Below are 21,752 nucleotides of genomic sequence, written 5' to 3'. Positions count from 1 at the left end.
GTTGTGCGGGTCCTCGCTGTGTGGGTGCCAGGGTTCCAACAGGATCTACCCCTTGAGTAGCGGGGCGGTAGCATGTGGTGTCCCTGGGACATCGCACAGCGAGGGGAAGGTCTGTTACTAGGCAGACGGCGGCTGCTCCCACGGCGGCGGCCTGGGCCTCGCCTATTGTTCACAGAGGCCCGCAGCCTGGGCCCGGACACACTCCTCTACTCTCTCCTCCTTCTCCTCCCATCCCCCACTCCCCTCCCCCTCCCCCCCTACCCCCTCTCCTCCCCCCCAACCCCTCCTCCTCTCCTCCCCCCCAACCCCTCCCCCTCTCCTCCCCCAACCCCCTCCCCCTCTCCTCCCCCAACCCCCTCCCCCAACCCCCTCCCCCTCTCCTACCCCAACCCCCTCCTCCTCTCCTCCCCAACCCCCTCCCCCACCCCCTCTCCTACCCTCAAACCCCCCCTCCTCCCCGAACACCTCCCCCCAACCCCCTCCTCCCCTCTCTCCCTCCATCCGCCCGCTAAATGGGCCGAGTTCTGTACGACCAACCCCCCCTCCCCTCCCCTCCCCTTCATCACAGCCACCCGGCCCACGGTACAGAGGGAGGTAGGCCGCCCCCGCTCCATTTTCTCTCCCCCCGCCCTTCCCCTCCTTCCTACCCTCCCATCCTCTCCCTCCATCCGTCCGCCGGGCCACCCACCTGCCTCGCCCTCTGAAGAGCGTCGGCGAACGCGTCGTTCTTGAAGCCGGCGCCGGCGCCTCCTCCCCCGGCCGTCCCGCCACCCGCACCGGCGCCGCCGCCACCGCCGCTTCCTCCGCCTCCGGCACCACCGGCGCCGCCTCCTCCTCCGCCGCCGCCGCTGCCGCCAGCTCCTCCAGCCGCCGTTAACGCGTTAGGCGGCGCCACGGCGGAGTACTCGGCCATGTGTGAGCGGGACGTGTGTGTGAGGGGGGCGACGAACTGCTGCCGCTCGGAACCCGCTGCAAAATGGCCGCCCCGCCGCGGCCCGCCTGGAGAGGGAGGCGGACAACTCTCGCGAGACTTCGGCCGCCGTCCGCCTCCCGCCTCCGGAGGTGGGAGACATCTCGCGATACCACAGGCAGGCGCTTGGACCCCGTCTGGTGTGAGGCGTCTCCATGGCACCTTCGGAGGGCTGAGGCATTCCCTCACAGTGCAGCCACTGTGGTGTTAGAAACACAGTCTTAGGATTAGAGGGTACCCATTTAGATAAGATGAGATATCTTTATCAGCCACATGTACATCGAAACACACAGTGAAATGCATCTTTTGCATAGAGTGTTCTGGGGACGGCCCGCAAGTTGTCGCCACGTTTCCGGCGCCAACAACACAGCACGCCCACAACTTCCTAACCCGCACGCCTTGGAATGTGGGAGGAAACCCGAGCGAACCCACGCGGACGCGGGGAGAACGTACAAACTCCTTACAGACGGCGGCCGGAATTGAACCCGGGTCGCTGGCGCTGTAATAGCGTCACGCTAACCGCTGCGCTACCGTGCCTGAACAGAAATGAGGAGGAATTTCTTTAGCCAGAGGGTCATGGATTTATGGAATTCGTTGCCACATACAGCTGTGGAGGCCCGATCATTGGGGGTGTTGAAGGAGGAGATTGATAGGTATCTAATCAGTCAGGGTATCAAGGGATGTGGGGAAAAGGCTGGGAATTGGGGCTAGATGGGAGAATAGTTTAGCTCATGGTGAGGTAGCGGAGCAGACTCGATGGGCCGAATGGCCTTTTTCTGCTCCTTTGTCTTGTGATCTTGTGTTGTAGGAAAGATGCATCCTATAAGGAGCAAGATCCTATAAGGAGCAAGAACTTACTAACCATGCCACTTACATTAAGTTAGTAAGTTTGCAGAAGGCACTAAAATAGGTGGGATAGTGGGCAATGGTAAATTGGTTTATTATTGTCACATGTACTGAGGTACAGTGAAAAACTTTGTTTTGCATGCCATCCATACAGATCGTTAAAGTGTTGCAGGTACAGAGAAAGTGCAGTGCAGGCAGACAATAAGGTGGAAGGTCATAACGAGGTAGATTGTGAGGTCAATGTAGAAGGTTATCAAAAATTACAGGGGGATCTTGTTCAGCCGAGTAATGAGCAAATGGGAGTTGGAATTGGTTTATTATTATCACTTGTACCAAGGTACAATGAAAAGTTTGTCTTGCATACCGTTCATACGGGTCAATTCGTTACACAATGCATTGAGGTAGTACAAGGTAAACCAATACAGATTGCAGAGTAAAGTGTCACAGCTACAGAGGAAGGGCAGTGAAGGTCGACAATGAGGTGCAAGGCCATTACAAGGTAGATTGTGAGAATCCAACAGGGTCTACCTGTTGAGAAGCAGAGCGGTAGCATGTGGTGTCCCTGGGATATTACGCAGTGAGAGGAAGTTCTGTTACAAGGCAGACGGCAGCCTACTCCCACGGCAGGGCGGCTGGAGGCCTGGGCGCCTAGGCCACCTGGTTGAGAGTCCATCTTATTGTACTAGGGAACTGTTCAATAGTCTTATAACAGTGAGATGGAAGCTGTCCTTGAGCCCGGTAGTAAGTGCTTTCAGGCTTTTGTATCTCCTGCCTGATGGGAGAGGGGAGAAGAGAGAATGTCCGGGGTGGGTGGGGTCTTTGATTATACTGGCTGCTTTACCAAGGCAGCGGGAAGTATAGACAAAAGAGTTTAATCCGGATAAGTGCGAGGTGTTGCACTTTGGAAAGTCAAATCCAGGTAGGATTTTCACAGTTAACTGCGCATCCCTTGGGAGTGTTGTAGAGCAGAGGGACCTTGGAGTACGAGTACCTGGTTCACTGAAAGTGGAGTCACAGGTAGACAGGGTGATGAAGAAGGCTTTTGGCACGCTGGCCATCATAAGTCAGGGCATTGAGCGTAAAAATTAAGAGGTCATGGTGTACAGCACACTGGTGAGTACACAGTTGGAGTATTGTGTTCAGTGTTGGTCACCCTCTTGTAGGAAAGAAAGCTGGAAAGAATGCAGAGAAGATTAACAAGGATGCTGCCATGACTTGAGGGACTGAGTTATAGGGAGAGGTTGGACAGGCTAGGACTTTATTCCTTGGAACTTAGGAGACTGAGAGGTGATCTTATAGAGGTGTATAAAATCAAAGATAGGGTGAACGAACTCAGTATTTTTACAGAGTTGGGGTATCAAGAACTAGAGGGCATAGAAATAAGGTGAGAAGTGAAAGATTTAAGAGGAACATAGGGGGCAGCTTTTGTACACGAAGGGTGGTATCTATGTGGAAATGAGCTGCCAGAGGAAGTGGTCGAGGCAGGTACAATAACAACTTTTAAAAGACAGTTGGTCAGGTACGTGGATTGGAAAGGTTTAGAAGATTGTGGGCCAAACACTGGCAAATGGGACTAGCTTGTGTGGGGCACCTTGGTTGGCATGGACCAGTTGGGCCGAAGGGTCTGTTTCCATGCTGTATGACTCTATAAATCACTGTTGTATTCATCAGGTAACCTGTTTTAATATCAAAGTCAAGTTCATTGTCATATGCACAAATACATACTGTATTTGCTATGCTAATGGATTGCTACATAATAGGACAAGCCTATCAAACTCAAACCTGAGTTGTCATCTGCACAAGTCCATGTGTGCACGAGTGCAATGAAAAACTTACTTGCAGCAGCGTCACAGGCACATAGGATCAGATAAGCAGCATTCACAGGAAAATATAAATTAAACATAAATTTTACACATATTTTACAAAAAAGAACACAATTAGAACAAAAAAAATCCCTTTCAGTGCAAAGTGATGAAAGTGGTCATGGTGTTGCTATACTGTAGTGATTAGGGTTGTGCCAGTTGGTTCAAGAACCGAACGGTTGAAGGGAGGTTGCTGTTCTTGAACCTGGTGGTGTGGGACTTCAGGCTTCTGTAGCTCCTGCCTGATGGTAGCTGTGAGAAGATGGCATGGTCCGGATGGTGGGGATCTATGATGATGGATGTTGCCTTCTTGAGGCAGCGCAGTGAACCCATCAGGGCAGAGAGGCAGTCAGATGGAATGAGGAACAAATATGTTATCCTTCCCCCTCTTAACGTTCTGTGACCATAAATCCCTTTGAATACCAATAGTTATAAATTTCTACCTTTGAAAAAATTCTATTCCCACCAAAGTGGATTATTTCACTCCTACCTACATTATAGTCCATCTCCCAACGTTCTATCCAGCTCAGTTAACTGATCTACAGCTTCTTTGTTTACTTCAGATCCAGATGAAGGGTCTCGACCCAAAATGTCGACCGTCCAGTTCCCTCCATGGGTGCTGCCTGACCCGCTGAGTTCCTCCAGCACTTTGTGTGTTGCTCCAGATTCCAGCATCTGCGGTCTCTCGTGTCTCCTTCTTTGTTTACTTTCCCTGCTAACTCTATTGTCAGCAAACAGTAATACTCATTTGGCTTAGTCAGACTTATCCCCTTTCTTGAATATGGTTATGATTACAGTTATTTGAGGTCTGTTTCCTTTCTAAGATGTGGAAGATGAGGCTGTGGAATTGTGACTGAATTTTCACCGCTGAGTTTAAGATATCAGAAGGGAAACCTTCTACTACTGAGATCTTGTTATTTTATTTATAACAATTCATCTTACCGACTTGTTGTTGGAGAAGATTGGTGGAAAGGCTGACCTGGATAGGCTGGATCAAGTGTGCTTACATCAAAGACAGAAATTCTGCAGATGCTGGAATCTGGAGCAACACACACAAAGTGCTGGAGGAACTCAGCAGGTCAGGCAGCATCTATGGAGGGAAATAAACAGTCGACGTTTTGGGTCGAGACCCTTCATCAGGACTGGAAAGGAAGGGGGCAGAAGCCAGAATAAAAAGGCGGGGGGTGGGGGGGAGCACGAGCTGGTGGGTAATAGTTGAGTCCAGGCGAGTGGGGGAAGGTGGGTGGGGGGGGGGGTGAAAGGGAGGGATGTGAGAAGCTGGGAGGTGATAGATGGAAGAGGCAAAGGGCTGAAGAAGATGGAATCTGCCAGGAAAGGACAGTGGACCCTGGAATAAAGGGAAGGGGGTGGGGAACCAGAGGGACGTGATGGGCAGGTCGTGAGGGCGGGGGAGGGGAAAGAGAAGGGGTGAGGGAGCCACAGGAATGAGGGCAAACAAAGTGGGGGGGTGGTGAACAGAGGGGAGTGGTTACCGGAAGTCGATGTGATGCCATCAGGTTGGAGACTACCAAGACAGAATATGAGGTGTTGCTCCTCCAACCTGCATCTGGCCTCAAAGTGGCAGTAGGGGAGGCTGTGGATAGACATGTCTGTATGAAAACGGGAAGTGGTTTCTTCTAGCTGATGACTGCGTCACTGCTGTTCCTGGCTCACTGTCGGGTGGGACCCAGGGTGTTGGGGTCATAGTAGCTTAGACAGTGTTGGAGAACCCACACATGCCATGGCGGTTGGCAAGCTGCTGAGCTTCCTGCATCCACCTTCTGTTCTTTAGGTCCAAAAACGCCTTCAGTTTGTAATTAACCAACTCCTCAATTAATCTCATCAAATCAGTCATCAAAGAAGTTTGTATGTTCTCCCCGTGTCTGCGTGGGTTTCCTCTGGGTGCTCCGGTTTCCTCCTACATTCCAAAGATGTACGGGTTAGGAAGCTGTTGGCATGCTATGTTGGCGCCAGAAATGTGGCAACACTTGCGGGCTGCCCCCAGAACACTCTACACAAAAGGTGCATTTCACTGTGTGTTTTGATGTCCATGTGACTAATACAGATATCTTACATACACAATGAATTGTAGGGCCCTAGGGAGTTCTGAGGAACAGAGGGAACTTAGTATTCAAATCCAAAGATCCCTGAAGGTGGCAGCACAGGTTGATAGGGTGGTGAAGAAGGCTTGCAGGATGCTTGCCTTCATTAGCAGGGGCATAGTATATAAGAGCAGGTACAATTTTGTAAAACATTAGTGAGGCCACATATGTGACATTGTAAGTTTTGACTGCCATAGTACAGAAAGGATGTGATTTCTCCGGAGAGTGTGCAGAGGAGATCCACCAGGATGTTGCCTGAGGTGGAGTGTTTCAATTATGAAAGGAGACCGATAAGCTGTTTTTGTTTTTCTTGGAGCAGAGAAGGCTGAGAGGGGACCTGACAGAAGAGAAAATAAGGTAGACAGTGGTAAACTTTTCCCTGTAGCAGCGTTATCTATAACCAGAGCGCATAAGTTTAAGGAGTAAGAGGTTTAGAAGTTTTTGTGTGCTTTAAGAAGGAAATACATTTATTACAAATTATGTATTAATTCTTTAAACAATAATCATAGTTTGCATTTTAATATAGTTTCCCAATCTACTATTATACCTCATACCATTGTAGTTTGCTTTGTTTTTCAGATTGGACTAAATGAATTTTTAGATTGAACAAAATGGGTTTCAAGTTTTATGTAAAACTCTATCATATTACCATTACTTTCTCCTAATGTTACCTAAACTAAAAGATTGTTAATTAAGCTTTTCTGATTGCACATTATCAGAGATAAAGCGGCCCTTCAATAGTTGGGGTGGAGATGGGAAGTTAGCCTTGGGAAAAGTGATCATGATACTAATAGTTTGTTATTTGTCAGGTTCCTTTCAGGTAAGAAAATCCTTTCCTGGTCTGCCTTATTCCCAGCCCATTCATATCTCCAGTTCAGGAGCAAGAAGGGATGAGCACTAAATGGCAGTGATATCTACATACTGCAAACAAATAAAAAACAAATCATGAACAGGTTTAGAGCTCAGGAGGACACCTAGAATCTCTCCGAGACAAGATTTATGAAATTTACCTGGATTTTGTGGAACGAGTTGCCAGGGGAAGCTGTAGAGGCAAGTAAAATTACAATGTCAGGAAACTATTGTGAAGTCCTGGGTTCAAATCCTGGACGAGTCCCCCAAAATAGAAAAAAACAAAAGAAAGAGAAAAAGATGGTAACAGTCTTTATCCCAGGGTAGTAGGGGAGTCTAGGGTAGGGGCTGCATGGTAGTGTAGCGGTTAGTGCAGTGCTATTACAGCACCAGCGACCCGGGTTCAATTCTGGACACTCTCGGTAAGGAGTTTGTATATTCTCCCCCTGTCCATGCGGGTTTCCTCCAGGTGCTCCGGTTTCCTCCTACATTCCAAAGATGTACAGGTTAGGAGCTGTGGGCATGCTATGTTGGCACCAGAAGCGTGGCGACACTTGCGGGCTGCCCCCAGAACACTCTCAGTAACGCAAAAAGACGCATTTCACTGTGTGTTTCGATGTACATGTGACTAATAAATAAATATCTAATATCTAAAACAAGAGGACATAGATCCAAGGTGAGGGAGGAAAGATTTAAAAGGGACTTGAGGGGCAACTTTTTCACACAGAGGGTGGTGGGTATATGAAACGAGCTGCCAGAGGCAGGTACAATTACAATCTTTAAAAGATATTTGGACAGGTACATGGATAGAAAAGGCCTAGCGGGATATAGGCCAAACGCAGGCAAATGGGACGAGCTCAGATAGACATCTTGGTCGGCATGGATGAGTTGGGCCAAAGGGCCTGTTTCTGTGTTGTATAACTGGGTCACTCCAAGCTGTTGCAACTGTTGTCATTTGACTGGAGCCTGTTGCTTGGAAGGTCTTAAGGTCCACTAATTACAACATTTCCCAGGGTTTGTAAGTGCAGTTAACTGAACTAGTACCGTCCCTTCTATTTAGGTACACAACATAAGAAAGTTTGTTAATAGGCTATAATAAAACAAGTAAAAACAAATTCTCAGGGGTTCTGGAAAGAGAAATTGTCAGCATTCAGACTGTTGACCTCCCATTGATTCAGAGATCATTTTGCATCAGCATTTATACTGTTGCAAACTTCATTGTGTTGATTAGAATTGAGATGTCCCTAATCAAAATTCAGCATACAGTTTGGTGCCAGTCTCACATTGTTCCCAACTCACAGATTTCAAGCAAAAAAATGATCTTGTATTTCTCTCTATAAATAAAACACTGGCAAAAAATTCTGCAACTCTACATTATAAAAAGCAAACTGTAATTTATGTTTTGGTCCTTATAGAACCTGGGGCATAGGCTAATGTGCTGGATGCTTATTATGGATCCCAAAGAGAAACTTTGACAGATAATGTTTAGCGGTTAAGTGAACATCTCTGTCTGAGGGTGCAGCTGTGACTTTGCTAGACCCTCCATGGTAGAGCAGCCAGTGACTTTCATACTGACTCCCTGTCTCTCTCCAATGATAATATCTGTGTTTGGAACTTCTGGCAGGGTGTTCAAGATCTTCCAGTAACTGGTGGTACTGGAGTGCAAATTAGATCATCAAGTCAATGTTTCAATATAATTTTTCATCTCTCAGTTCTGAAATACTTTTTTCTGAACATACTGAGACTTCCTCTAAATTTTCCAGCAACTGTTTCAACTCGTTGGTGAGACCGCACTTAGAGTATTGTGTATAGTTTTGGTTGCCTTGCTATAGGAAAGACGTTAAACTGGAAAGAGTACAGAGAAGATTTACAAGGATGCTGCCAGGACTGGAGGGCCTGAGTTATTGGGAGAGGTTGGGCAGGCTAGCTCTTTATTCCTTGGAGCATAGGGGGAAGTGGTTGAGGCAGGTACAATAACAACATTCAAAATACATTTGGATAAGTACATGGATAGGAGAGGTTTAGAGGAATATGGGCCAAATGCGGGCAAATGGGACTAGCTTGGTGGGCACCATGGTCGGCATGGACAAGTTGGGCCAAAGGGCCTGTTTCCATGCAGTATTACTCTATGACTCTCTGTGGCTCTATTTGTAAAATTTGCTGACAAGTGCACATATGGTCATTTTGGAGCAGGTATATGAGGGTGGATGATGCTTGTAGTGAAGTAAGCGTGATTCATTTCAGGGAAGGAGGAGGAAGAATTGACATTTACAATTTTCCCTTCTGCTTTTGTCTCCCTCTTACTGTTAATTTTCACTTGTTGCAAATCCTCTCTTCCTATTCTTAAATTTTGTCGATGGAATCTTTTTTACAACAAAGCACAGATCATGTGCCTTTCCATGTGATCGGCATGGGATTGTTTATATTCCATTCAATGAATTACATGGTGACAAAATCTCAGTAAACTGCAGCTCTAAGAGAAGATGATTCACCAAAATAACAAAGAAGCAAGTTTTGGTTTTCTTGATTTTGGGAAGGAAAAAATGGAGGGCCAGTCAGTGAGATCAATGGATTTTTAGATATTAGGGTGATCAAGGAATATGGGGTCAGGAAAGAGCTAAGGTAAATTTAGCCATGGTATTATTGAAAGGCAGAGTAGGCATAGTGTGTTGAATGGCCACTCCTGTTCAAGTTCACGTTCAAGTTTATTGTCATAGGCATACATACACAAGGTATAAATGTCATGAAAATTAGCTTTTTGTAGCAGCAGCACAGTACAAAACAAGATGACGACAAACATAAGTTAACATAAACCTAAATTAAAATAAATTATACATAACTTGCATGACAAAATAAACGACGACACTGGTGCAAGTTGAGAGAGAGGAAAAGAAACATAGTCCAAGATAGAGTTAGGATTTTTCAGGTCAGTTCAAGAACCTGACAGCAGTGGGGAAAAAGCTGTTGTTGAACTTTGAGATGTGGGTCTTCAGGCTCCTGTACCTCCTGCCTGATGGCAGCATCGGGAAGAGGGCACGGCCTGGATGGTGGGGTCCCTGACAATGGATGTCGCCCTCTTGAAACATTGCCTCTTCTCTTTCTAATGATCTACCTGGTTTGTTCTCAATTGTATCACCACTCAACACTTCAGCCCAGACATGGAACTGGGTTAATAAAATGTGAGAATCAGTGTCACTCCAACCCCAGTGAGGGTCACCCACGCTTCTGCCCCAGTGCATGTCACTTTTACCTGCCTGTGGGTAGATCAGTCACCTGCCCACTTGGACTCCACTGTGTTTTCTAAACATAATTGCTTACAACCTCTAAATCTGTGTGTCAGTTTTGCCTCTGAATCAGAAGTTCAAGACCAGAGGGAGTAAGTAAGAGTTTTTGTCTTTTCAATGTGAGGTTAAAGTTTGTACAAAACATTGGTGAGACTGCACTTGGAGTATTGTGTGCAGTTTTGGTCGCCCTGTTATAGGAAAGACAACATTAAACTGGAATGAGTGAAGAGAAGATTTACGAGGATGTTGCCAGGACTTGAGGGCTTGAGTTGCAGGGAGAGGTTGGGCAGGCTAAGGCTTTATTCCTTGAAATGTAGGAGATTGAGGGGTGACCTTATAGAGGTGTATAAAATCATGAGGGGCATCGATTGGATGAAAGCACATAGTCTTTTTCCCAGGGAAGGGAAGCTAAAAACTAGAGGGCATAGGCTTAAGGTGAGAGGTGAAATATTTAAAAGAGACCTGAGGGGCAACTTCTTCACACAGAGGGTGGTGTGTATATGGAACCAGCTGCCAGAGGAAGTGGTTGAGGCAGGTGGTACAATAACAACATTTGAAGACATTTGGATAAGATCATGAATAAGAGGGGTTTAGAGGGATATGGCCCAAATGTGGGCAGATGGGACTCACTTGGTGGGCACCACGGTCAGCATGGACAAGTTGGGCCGAAGGGTCTCTTTCCATGCTTTGTGACTCTGAAGCTGCTTTGCACTTACGTGGCTATGGCACCGTTCAGATGCAGATTGGTTTACTGTCATATACACCAGGGTGAAATGAAATTCCTTACTCGCATGAAAAAACGGGCAATAACCCCAGCATCTTGACCACAGTTACATCATCAACATATCTTACATGATCACTAAATGTTGTGAGAGCTTGCTGTGTGTGTGGTCTCAACACCACAACGGTGACTGCATTTCCGGACACCTTGAGTTTGCCAAAGGCGCTAATTAAATGCAAGGTTTGCTCTGTGCCCCCCTCGTTCAAATTCAAGGTAATCTGACCTTTTGAGCGCCGCTGTTCCTTTTTAGGAGATAGGCAGCCGTGAGGAATGTTAAAAAGTTTGCGTCAGTGTTGTTTGGCTACATGGGAAATGACGTTTGTGGATGTTCTGGAAAGAGCCAGATTTTTTTCCCAAGAGCCGGGCGGAATGGGTTTTATATAAAGCCAGTTGCAGGCAGGGCAGGGAGAGTGAGTGAGCAGCACCGAGAGAGAAGCTTGTCAGCCCAACGTTGGCAGACTGGCAGGAGGTGTCTGGTAATTAACCCGCTGCGTCATCTCGGAGCCTTTTGCCTGCTTTTGAAGGGGAATCTGCAGTCTTCCAACGTACGATGGGCAAAGATTATTACAGCACTCTGGGGTTGCAGAGAGGAGCTTCCGACGAAGAGATCAAGAAGGCTTATCGCAAGCAAGCTCTGAAATGGCATCCGGATAAGAACAAGTCGCCCAACGCAGAGGACAGGTTCAAGGAGGTAGCCGAAGCCTACGAGGTGTTGAGCGACCCCAAGAAGAGGGAAATCTACGATCAGTTCGGGGAAGAAGGTAAGGGGGGGGGGGGGTGAAGCCACCCCTTTTAGAGCAGGGGACTGAAGATTGCAGTCGACGAGAGATTAGAGCACAGGGTGGAACTTGATATGCCGTGGCTGCAGCCGTTTATTTATGTAATGGGAATGCAGTCGGGCATTGGTCCTCTAAGCGTTTTAGTGCATGGGCATTCCAAGCTTTTTTTTAAATCAACAGTGGTATGATGTCATTCTTCAAGCTACCTGTCCTTCCCCCTCCTCAATCCAGTGTCTTTAGGTTATAAAACATCTGCCGAATGTTAGGGTTTTGGGAGTTAAAAACAAAAACCGCTCTGACTTGCACAAAGTTCACGGAATGCATCCTTGCAAATAGGAATAGGGCAGCTTGGTTGTTTCCCTGAATGTGGGAATGGGAGGGAGTCACTTAGCTCCCGGACCTTGTGCTGCATTCCATGACATCATGGCTCAACCTCGCTCCCGGACCCAAGCACCAATCACCATGTCGCCTCTGCCTCTGCAGCTGGTCAACCAAGGTTTAACTGTCCACGTCGTCACAGGGCATTCTTCAACTGCTTCTGAATTGGACAGGGCCACTGTGTCTCATACCTTAGCAATAAATGCCCTGTGGACAAGTTCAAACCATTAGTCATAGAGCACTACAGCGCAGAAACAGGCCCTTCAGCCCATCTAGTCCATACGGATGTGATCTTCTGCCTCGTCCCATCTACCTGCACCCGGACCATATCCCTCCAAACCCCTCCCAACCATGTATCTATCCAAACCTCTCTTAAATGTTACAATTGAACCCACATCTACCACTTCTGCTGGCAGCTCGTTCCACACTTGCACTGCCCTCTGAGTGAAGAAGCTCCCCCTCGGATTCCCCTTATATATTTCACCTTTCACCCTAAACCTATGTCCTCTAGTTCTAGTCTCACCCAACCTTAGGGGAAAAAGCCTGCATGCATTCACCCTATCTATACCCCTCATAATTTTGTATACCTCTATAAGATCTCCCCTCATTCTCCTGCACTCCTGGGAATAAAGTCCTACCCTGTTCAACCTTTCCCTACGACTCAGGTCCTCAAGTCCTGGCAACATCCTTGTAAATTTTCTCTGCACTCTTTCAAGTTTATTGATATCTTTCCTGTAGGTAGGTGACCACAACTGCATACAATACTCCAAATTTGGCCTCACCAACTCATTGTCAACTCATGCCCATTTAGTATGCTGCCTGGTGGGGTTGAAGTTCTTAACACCAGTGATGTCCTTGCCTTAAGATGGATAAATGATTCGCCAAAGTGCATTTGCCAACTAGTAATGTATTTCTTTGAATCATGCATGGCAAGAGGGAGACACTTGCCTCATCATGTGGGTGCAAGCTGGTCCCCCTTCCCTTCTCTTTCACCCATATCCCATCATGTTCCTTGAAATCTTTCCCCTTGAGTCTGTTTAAGCCAGTCAATTGCATCGTGACCAAACTCTGCCTTGAACTCTACTTACCTGCTACTGTGCCATGTCGTTTGCCTAATGAAAGTCTTATCATTTGCCAGTTTGAAATGTCCAATGGATTCGCCCCTGCAACAAATGCCTTCTGTCAGATGGAGGTGCTGGGGGAGGAGGAATGAATGGAGGGAAGCAACTTGTGTTGCAGGAGAAAGGTGTATGATAAATGGTGATTTGGGTTAAGAGAGTGAGAAGAATTTGATTTATAATCTTAAAAATCTTTGCACACTGTCCAGGTACGGCCACAGACTGACAAAGTAAGTCTTCTTTCTTTATCACAGGTTTGAAAGGAGGAGCTGGTGGGACTGATGAGCAGGGAGGAACGTTCCGGTACACTTTCCACGGAGACCCTCATGCCACCTTTGCTGCATTCTTTAATGGTGTCAACCCTTTCGAGATGTTCTTTGGAAGGAGGATGGCAAATGGCCAACATGAAGAGGCCATGGACGTGGACTCTGACCTCTTTGGCCACTTTGGGGGCTTCAGCATGAATGGCTTCCCCAGGGATCGGCACAGAGGAGGGATGATGGGGCAGGTGCAGCGCAAGCAGGATCCCCCCATCATCCATGAGCTCCGAGTGTCCTTGGAGGAGATCTACAATGGCTCCACCAAGAGGATGAAGATTTCCAGGAAGCGGCTCAACCCCGATGGCAGGAGCATCAGGATGGAGGACAAAATACTGACCATTGAAATTAAAAAGGGCTGGAAGGAGGGAACTAAGATCACATTCCCAAAGGAAGGTGACGAAATGCCCAACACTATTCCAGCAGACGTGGTTTTTGTCCTGAAGGATAAGCCTCATCCCCACTTCAAGAGGGACGGATCAAATATTGTCTACCATGCTCGGGTCAGCCTAAGGGAGGTATGTTTGTTGAGACACCATTTCTATTTGTAATGTGAAATGGTTTCCTCTTGCTTTCTCTATCTGTTGGACGAGCTGCACTTAAAGTATTTCCTTCCAGCTCTTCCACATGCCCAAGAGCACCGAGCTCTGCCAGTTCTTGTCTCTAGCACATTCCCTTCTTTTTCCCACTGCCTTGAGCTCTAGAATTCTCTCTCTGAACCTCTCTACCACTCCTTTCAAGACCTCTAATAAATTACCAATTTTAGCTTTCAGACCCCATTCTCAATATCACTTCATGTGCCTCAGCATTAAATATTCCCTAGTTTAGGTTCTTGTCAAGTTTTATCCTGCATAACTGCAAAATGGCATTTCTGTAAAAAAAAGCTCACTGCAAGTCCCGGAGGCACAAGTGACTGCAGCTCCTGGAAGCAGGAGCAAAAAAAAATCTGCTGGAGGAACTTGTGGGGGGGGGTCAGGCAGCATCCGTGGAGAAAAGCAGGAGGTCAACGTTTTGGGTCAGGACCCTTCTTCAGTACTAAAGATAGGAAAAGTGGAAGCCCAATATATAGGAGGGAAAATGGACAGTTGATGTTTCAGATTGAGACCCTTCATTTGGACCCAAAATGTTGACTGTTCATTTCCCTCCAACTGCCCGAACCAACTGATTTCCTCCAGCATTTGTTTATTTCAAGTCCTCCTTGACTGAAAGACCCAATAAGGTATTTAGCGAAGGGCAATAATCTAATGATCATCTACAAGTGTTGCCTCTTCCTCACCACCAACCCCACCTCTCCAAACAGAAAACAGGCAGTCTGTCTTAACAAATATCTCAAGGTGCAGTTTAGATAATCAAAGGCCTGTTTATGGAAATCAAGCAGTGGAGTTAAGTCTCACAAATACATTTGGTTTTGAGAAGCTATAAATAAAGCCATCTGATTTTTAGAATTGCCTTTTATTTTTAGAGTTCTCTCTCCATAGCAATAGTTATACCCCAACTCCTAGCAAAAAGGTTACATGGATCAGAATATCTTGAGGCTGATTCCTGAACTGTTCCAAGCTGGGAACATGAAGTTAGGTAGGGAGCCGAGGTGTAACTTCTCTAACTTGTTGCACCATTGAGAACTTGTCCCTGTCCAGGTAAGATAAGATTTTATTAGTCACATGTACATCGAAACACACAGTGAAATACATCTTTTGCATAGTGATTTTGGGGGGCAGCCTGCAAGTGTTGCCATGCTTCCGGCGCTAACATAGCATGCCCACAACTTCCTAACCCGTATGTCTTTGGAATGTTGGAGGAAACCGGAGCACCCGGAGGAAACCCACACAGACACAGGGAGAACGTACAAACTCCTTACAGACAGTGGCCGGATTTGAACCTGGGTCGCTGGCGCTGTAAAGCATTGTGATGTCTGGGAGTTGTTGTATTTGATTTTTTTTTCCCCGATCAGAAAGTTGGAGTTTATTGGAAGAAATCTGGTTTACTTTTGTGTTCAAATAGCTGTGTATATATTGGCGGGAAGGGTCTTGATGGGCTGAATGAGCTCTTGTCTTTCAACCTCTTGCATGGGTTTAACGTGTAAAAGGGAATTCAAGCCAGAAAACATAAGTCAAAAAAATGGAATGTCAACATTGGACTGTATTGTTTGGATCACAGTACAATAACAATCATAAAGACACAAAAATCAATAATTTACTTTTTTTAATTGCATCTTCTAGGACTTTCCAAAGGACAATAAAAGTATTTTATTGGCTGTAGTGACAATTATAATGCAGGGGCCAATTTGCACACAGATTGATTCCACAATTGGATATTAACTAAATAATCCATTTGGATGATGTTGGTTGAGAAATAAATCTTGGCCAGGGAGGTTGCAACACATTGTTGTGAATCCTGACAGATCTGAGGCTGAGAATGTACTATAAATGAAGAACAAGTTCATCATTTTACCTTGATTAGTGTGCAGGAAAGATGTTTCCCTTAGATGAAGGAAGAGGTTATCTGGGTATATGTTGAAATGTCATGGAAGTTAGTGTAGGCTAATGTTAACTATAGAGCAGATGGGTAGTGAGGCCATCTGAGAAGAGATCAAAAGTTGTGGAACATAGGGCACATGGGAGCATTAGCTTTATAAACTGGCAAAGTGTATGAACGTAAGGGAATTTATACAGAACTGTTTAGAAATCATTGGTTGAGCTTTAGCTGTGGTCTTGTATCCAGATCTGGGCATTACACTTTAGGGAAGATTTCAAGACTTGAAAAGGGTACAGAGGAGATTTTAACTGGAATGATACCAAGGACCAAGGCTAAGGGCTTTAATGTGGAGAGATTGGAGAACATGTCATGGTGCTCTTTGGCACAGAGAAAATTAAGAGGATATTTGATGGAATTGTTCAAAATTATGAGGGGTTCTAGGGAATGTTGAAGGTGGAAAAATTTTCACTGGGTCAGAAACCAGAGATTTAATGTACTTGGCAAGAAACCAAGAGAAGAAAAGAGGGGGATTGCTTGCGTAGTGAATTGTCATGGTCTGAAAGGGGGTGGTTGCTGATTCTTAGCAACCTTCAAGAAGGACTTGGATAAATACTCTGAGGAGGAAGAAAATTACAGAGCAGTGGGGAAAGAGCAGGGAAGTGGCACTAATTGAATATCTCTCTCATAGACTTTCAGACATATTGGCTTGAATAACCCTCTGTGCTGCATCATTTCACAGCCTTTACTGCAAAACAAAATAGCTTCAACAAATTTGTTTGATGGCAGGTTTGAGGATGTACATTAAATGCAGCTTTACTAGCTCTGCCTGAATAAACATATTTTCTCTTTTGGTTTGATAGAAACAGAATTGCCCAGCCCAAGACAGACAGGGTTGCCAACGGAAACAAAAGCAGAAAACACTGGGAAAACTCAGCAGGTCAGGCAGCATCTGTGGAAAGAGAAGCAGTCAACGTTTTGGGTCTTACACAGGACATCTTGAAATTAAATGCTAAATTATCTGCCCTGTACATTGCATACATCAGTGAAACCCTTTATCCTGTTTAATTTTCCCAGTGTGGGCACCTGACCTGTTAAGGTGGTTCCCTGGCTGAATGATTCCAGGGCTGTGTTCATCCCCTAGTCAATCAAAAGAAACGATGCCCCTACATTTTGAACAGTCAGCTCACCATTAAGAGCTAGCATGTAGTGGTGAGCTGACAAATTGTAACTTGTCTCTGAGTGATCTTCCCAGTAGCAACTTCCAGGAACGGCTGGGAAGAATCCTTGCTAATAAGGCAGGACCAGCGCAACTGTACACAATATTTGGATGTTCACCTGTGAAATTTTGCCCTAGAGAAGCAGGGAGCAACAACCAGAACCTGTCCAGATGAAGGGTCTCGACCTGAAACGTCGACTGTCCATTTCCCTCCACAGATGCTGCCTGATTCGCTGAATTGCTCCAGCAACTTGTTTCTTGCTCCGGATTCCAGCATCTGTGCCAACAAGAACCTGTCCCTTATTAATGAAGTGCAATGTTGGTAACCCTATGCATTGAAATCTTCCTAATCAAGCAAAGCTTTAAATATAAGCGATGCCAATGTAAATGGACAATGAGGAGGAATTTCTTCCGAGGTTTGTGAATCTACCCCGGAGAACTGCAGGGGCTAAATGATTAATTGAATATATCTAAGGATGTGATAGCTTTTTAGTTTGCTGGGGAGTCAAGGATTATGGCAGTTCAGGCAGGAAAGTGGACCTGAGACCAACACAGGCACGGTAGTGTAGTGGTTAGCATAACGCTATTACAGCGCCAGCGACCCGGGTTCAATTCCGGCCACTGTCTGTAAGGAGTTTGTACGATCTCCCCGTGTCTGCGTGGGTTTCCTCCGGGTGCTCCGGTTTCCTCCCACATTCCAAAGACGTACGGGTTAGGAAGTTGTGGGCATGGTATGTTGGCACCAGAAGCGTGGCGACACTTGCAGGCTGCCCCCAGAACACTATGCAAAAGATGCATTTCACTGTGTTTCGATGTACATGCGACTAATAAAGAATAAAGAAATCATCCATGATATTAATGAATGGCAGAGCTGGTCTACTTGTATGGCCTACTCCTGCTTCTTTTTCTTATATCATATTCTCTCTGTGTTTTGTGCAGTAGGAAACCAAATGCAAAGGCACTGCTCACAGGCCTTTTATACTCCTAACTGAATAAGTATTATAAAGGAACGAAATGCCCAGCACTGATGTAGGATTTCAACCCAAAACATCAATTCCTTCCCTCCCCCCCCCCCCCCCCCCCCCCCCCACAAATGCTGCTCAGTCTGCTGAGTTCTTCAAGCAGATTGTTTGTTGAGCCAAATGCTCTAGCATCTCTTGAAGTTTAATTGCTGTGTTTTAAATTCAGCAAGTATTATCAGTGCTCATCCTTGCATTCTATGTAAGTGGATGTGATTTCAAAATTCTGCCTTTCAGTTAACAATCCTGCTGTGTGAATGCAAAGTGGTATAAAACTACCTTGTCCAGTTTGGGTAAAGCTGTGGGGAAGGCTGAAAGAAGCTTAAGTTGTTCTCTGCTTCCCCTGCCCTCAGATACCCAAGCCACAGAAATGCCTGGATCTGTTTCCAGTCTCACTGAATCTGCTGATCTGAACTTTTGATGCCCCCTTCCCCACTGACTCTGGAAAGTTGGGGCATCACTGCTGTATGGTTAAAATGCTGGTTGATAATCTATTAGTCTAGGGTTGGTACATGAATGATGGATGTGAAAAGAACATGAACTGAGACTCATTTCACACATCCTTTCCACCCCAGTCAAGGAGATTTCATCTACTGGGATCATCTTACTAAGAAATCAACTTTGATCCTCTGATGTCCCCTTTGCACCTTTCACGTAGTTTATTATCAGCTGTCCTTGCCAAGGAACAGCACTACAGAAAAAGTCTTGAGCCATGAAGCCAAAAGCAGTTCAAGGTATCTAATCCAATGGGAGGTCCGTGGTCAAGGCATTGCAATAAGGCTCCTATAATTGGTTTGTTGAAATAGCAGAATCTTTTGTATCTTTGCCTCACAGGTGGATAGGGTAGTTAAGAAAGCTTATAGGGTGTTAGCTTTCATAAGTTGAGGGATCGAGTTTAAGAGCCGTGAGGTAATGATGCAGCTTTACCAAACTCTGGTTAGGCCACACTTAGAGTACTGTGTCCCGTTCTGGTCGCCTCATTATAGGAAGGATGTGGAAGCGTTGGAAAGGGTGCAGAGGAGATTTACCAGGATGCTGCCTGGTTTAGAGAGTATGGATTATGAGGAGAGACTAAGGGAGCTAGGGCTTTACTCTTTGGAGAGAAGGAGGATGAGAGGAGATGTGATAGAGGTGTACAAAATGTTAAGAGGAATAGATAGAGTGGACAGCCAGCGCCTCTTTCCCAGGGCACCAATATTCAATGCAAGACGGCATAGCTTTAAAGTAATGGGTGGGAAGTTCAAGGGAGATATCAGAGGGAGGTTTTTCACCCAGAGAGTGGTTGGGGCATGGAATGCGCTGCCTGGGGCGGTGGTGGAGGCAGATACATTGGTCAAATTCAAGAGATTACTAGATAAGCATATGGAGGAATTTAAAATAGGGGGATATGTGGGGGGAAGGGGTTAGATCGTCTTAGGCGAGGTTTAAAGGTCAGCACAATATTGTGGGCTGAAGGGCCTGTATTGTGCTGTACTGTTCTATGTTCTATCTGGGATTCTGGATTAAGCTTGAAGGAACCTGTTTTCTTTCCTAGGATATGGGAGAGGAGGGTAAAAGAAACAAAACAAATTACCTGATACAAACAGTACTGTCAATATTCTCTACTACTATTTTTGTTCCTTTCCATTGTAGGCTCTGTGCGGGTGTACAATTCACGTGCCCACCATGGAAGGCAGGTCTGTCTCATTAACGACTCAGGAAGTGATTAAGCCAGGCGCAAGAAAGAGAATAAGTGGCAAAGGATTGCCATTCTCAAAAAACCCCAACCAACGAGGTGATCTAATCGTGGAATTCGAGGTCAGCTTCCCGGACTTTATACCCACATCATCCAAAGAGGTGTTGAAGCGACACTTACCCATCTCGTAGATGGGAAGACTTATTTCTTTTCCTCAGTAGTATCACACTCTTGTATATACTGACATGACTGCTTTGAAGTATTGTGCTTGCACACCCCGGGAAGAAGCATCAGTAACTGTTTCAAGAGATTTCTCGAACAGCAATAACTTTTTGTCATGGTTCTTAAAAGGCAAGCTTTTCACTGTATTCTGTTCAGAGCAAATGTGGAACTTTTTGTACATTTTTTTTTATTTAGCAAATTGTTTATGTCGATACGAATGCTGGCTGACTTAAGCCAGTATCGTTTAAAGACTGTCAAAGAAATGAATGCTAACGTGTTGATGTGAATGCTCCATTCAAGAACTTGTTCTCAAGGATGAATTTCCAGGATTTGGAATGCACTATGTGCTGTTAGCAACATGTGTTTGTATGCTGTCATGTTATCCACTATATAATGTGTGTTTTTATCAGTTTAGCACTTTCATAAAGAAATGTACCATAATTCTTTAAATATGTTCATCACAGTGCAATTTCAGCCCCTGTCTCTGCACACTGTCAATTAGCTTGACAGCTGTTTGGAAATGTGACATTATGATGTATAATAAGCAGATTGTTGGCTAAAAAATGACAAGACCACTTAAATAGTGAAAATACCTACTGTGTTCTCAAATTTCTCGCTCCCCCCCCCCCCCCATTCAAATCTGGAGAGCCCTTTTCTTTGCGATAGGTTCTTAATCAGCAGTGTAGTAGTTTATCCTTGTGTGCAATTCAACTACTGCACTGGCAGTTGGGGATTTATCGCAAGGTAAAGGACTTCTGAGGTGAGTTAATTAAGAGAAGATGCAAGAGGTGCCCTGGTGTGATATCAGGATTTTGTTAGCAGTTTTATTTGTAACTTATCAGTAAATGAAGTGAATCGAACAATACGGATGGTAATTACTAGGATTCAAAGTTAAAGCAGGGTTTTTATTGCATATTGTTTGGGAAAAAGTATTACTTTTTATTAATAAATACAATACAAAGATGGTTACATGGCATTCAGTATCTTGTCTTACTACATTCGTTCACAGGGAGTGAGTATGGCTGGCATTTATTACATATTCCTAATTGGTCTTGAACTGTGAGGCTTTGTTGGACCATTTTAAAGGACCGTTCAAAGTCGATTACATAGCTGTTTAATGCGGAGTCACATATGGGCCAGAACAGTTAAGGTCAACAGATTTCCTTCCACAAAGGGCATTAGTGAACCAGATGGGATTTCTAGTAATGATAAAGATGTTTCACTGTTACAAATTTTAGTTCCTGATTGTGGATGTTTTAATTAACTAACTGGAATTAAATTTTGTTCTGCAATGTTTTATCATTTTCTCTTCTTCCGGAGTCGTCATCTTCTTAAGTAGCTCTTTGCTATTGAAGATGACTTGCTTTTACTTCAGTTTTGAGAGTTCTGCCATGGTTAACACGGAAACTGCAGACTCTTCGTCAGATGGGACGGCTGACAGGGTGGGCAGTGGCTAGTTTGTGAGATGGTCCACTCCTTCTGTATCTTAAGAATAGCCTCCATATGATCCAAATGCATGGCTTTGATGTTCTCCAATACTATCCCAAATACTCCTTCTCCACTTTGAATAATCACGGGCCAGGAGTCAGTGGAGGTGTTTAATTTCAATGTAGCCCTCTCGGTATAACCAGGGCCTGAGTACCAGGGATGCTAGCCTAGGAAAGGACAATGATGTTAGCTTGCTTGTCCTTCCAGTGAATTTGGAGGATTTTGCAGAGAGCATTGATGGTATTTTTCCAGTGCCTTGAGATGTCTGCTGTGGGTAGTCTAGACCTTAGAAGGATCTCACCTCAGGGCAGAGATCACTGCTGCCCAGTAGGCCATGGGTTTTGTATCAGGGCTGAGGCCTTGATCTCCAA

The 21,752-nt window shown here is 45.5% G+C and overlaps 2 protein-coding genes across 2 annotated transcripts in view; one reads left to right on the top strand and one right to left on the bottom strand.

The window, feature by feature from the left end:
- The window catches only part of fubp1 (far upstream element (FUSE) binding protein 1), a 38,307-nt gene extending 37,319 nt beyond the window's left edge, over positions 1–988 (bottom strand). Inside the window, 1 exon segment of the mRNA XM_052010640.1 lies at positions 689–988. Within this exon segment, the coding sequence (XP_051866600.1) occupies positions 689–913 (225 nt within the window). The 5' untranslated portion in view covers positions 914–988.
- Positions 989–10,977: 9,989 nt separating this feature from the next.
- Positions 10,978–20,862, top strand: dnajb4 (DnaJ heat shock protein family (Hsp40) member B4). The gene is made up of 3 exons (XM_052011566.1): positions 10,978–11,455; positions 13,224–13,804; positions 19,629–20,862. Exons 1-3 carry the CDS (start codon positions 11,245–11,247, stop codon positions 19,860–19,862), a joined length of 1,026 nt encoding a protein of 341 aa, XP_051867526.1. The 5' UTR covers positions 10,978–11,244; the 3' UTR covers positions 19,863–20,862.
- The last annotated feature ends 890 nt before the right edge of the window (positions 20,863–21,752 follow it).

This window comes from Pristis pectinata, chromosome 3, assembly GCF_009764475.1.
Source record: "Pristis pectinata isolate sPriPec2 chromosome 3, sPriPec2.1.pri, whole genome shotgun sequence".
Taxonomy (NCBI): Eukaryota; Metazoa; Chordata; class Chondrichthyes; order Rhinopristiformes; family Pristidae; genus Pristis; species Pristis pectinata.
Note: the sequence above shows the minus strand (reverse complement) of the source record. Positions and strands in the feature narration are given on the sequence as shown.

What these genes read in the sequence shown, in the direction of transcription:
- dnajb4 (XM_052011566.1), top strand. Translation starts at nt 11,245, where the DNA reads ATGGGCAAAGATTATTACAGCACTCTGGGGTTGCAGAGAGGAGCTTCC. An exon ending in CGATCAGTTCGGGGAAGAAG is followed by an intron (nt 11,456 to 13,223) that starts GTAAGGGGGGGG and finishes TCTTTATCACAG; the next exon opens with GTTTGAAAGGAGGAGCTGGT. An exon ending in CTCGGGTCAGCCTAAGGGAG is followed by an intron (nt 13,805 to 19,628) that starts GTATGTTTGTTG and finishes TTTCCATTGTAG; the next exon opens with GCTCTGTGCGGGTGTACAAT.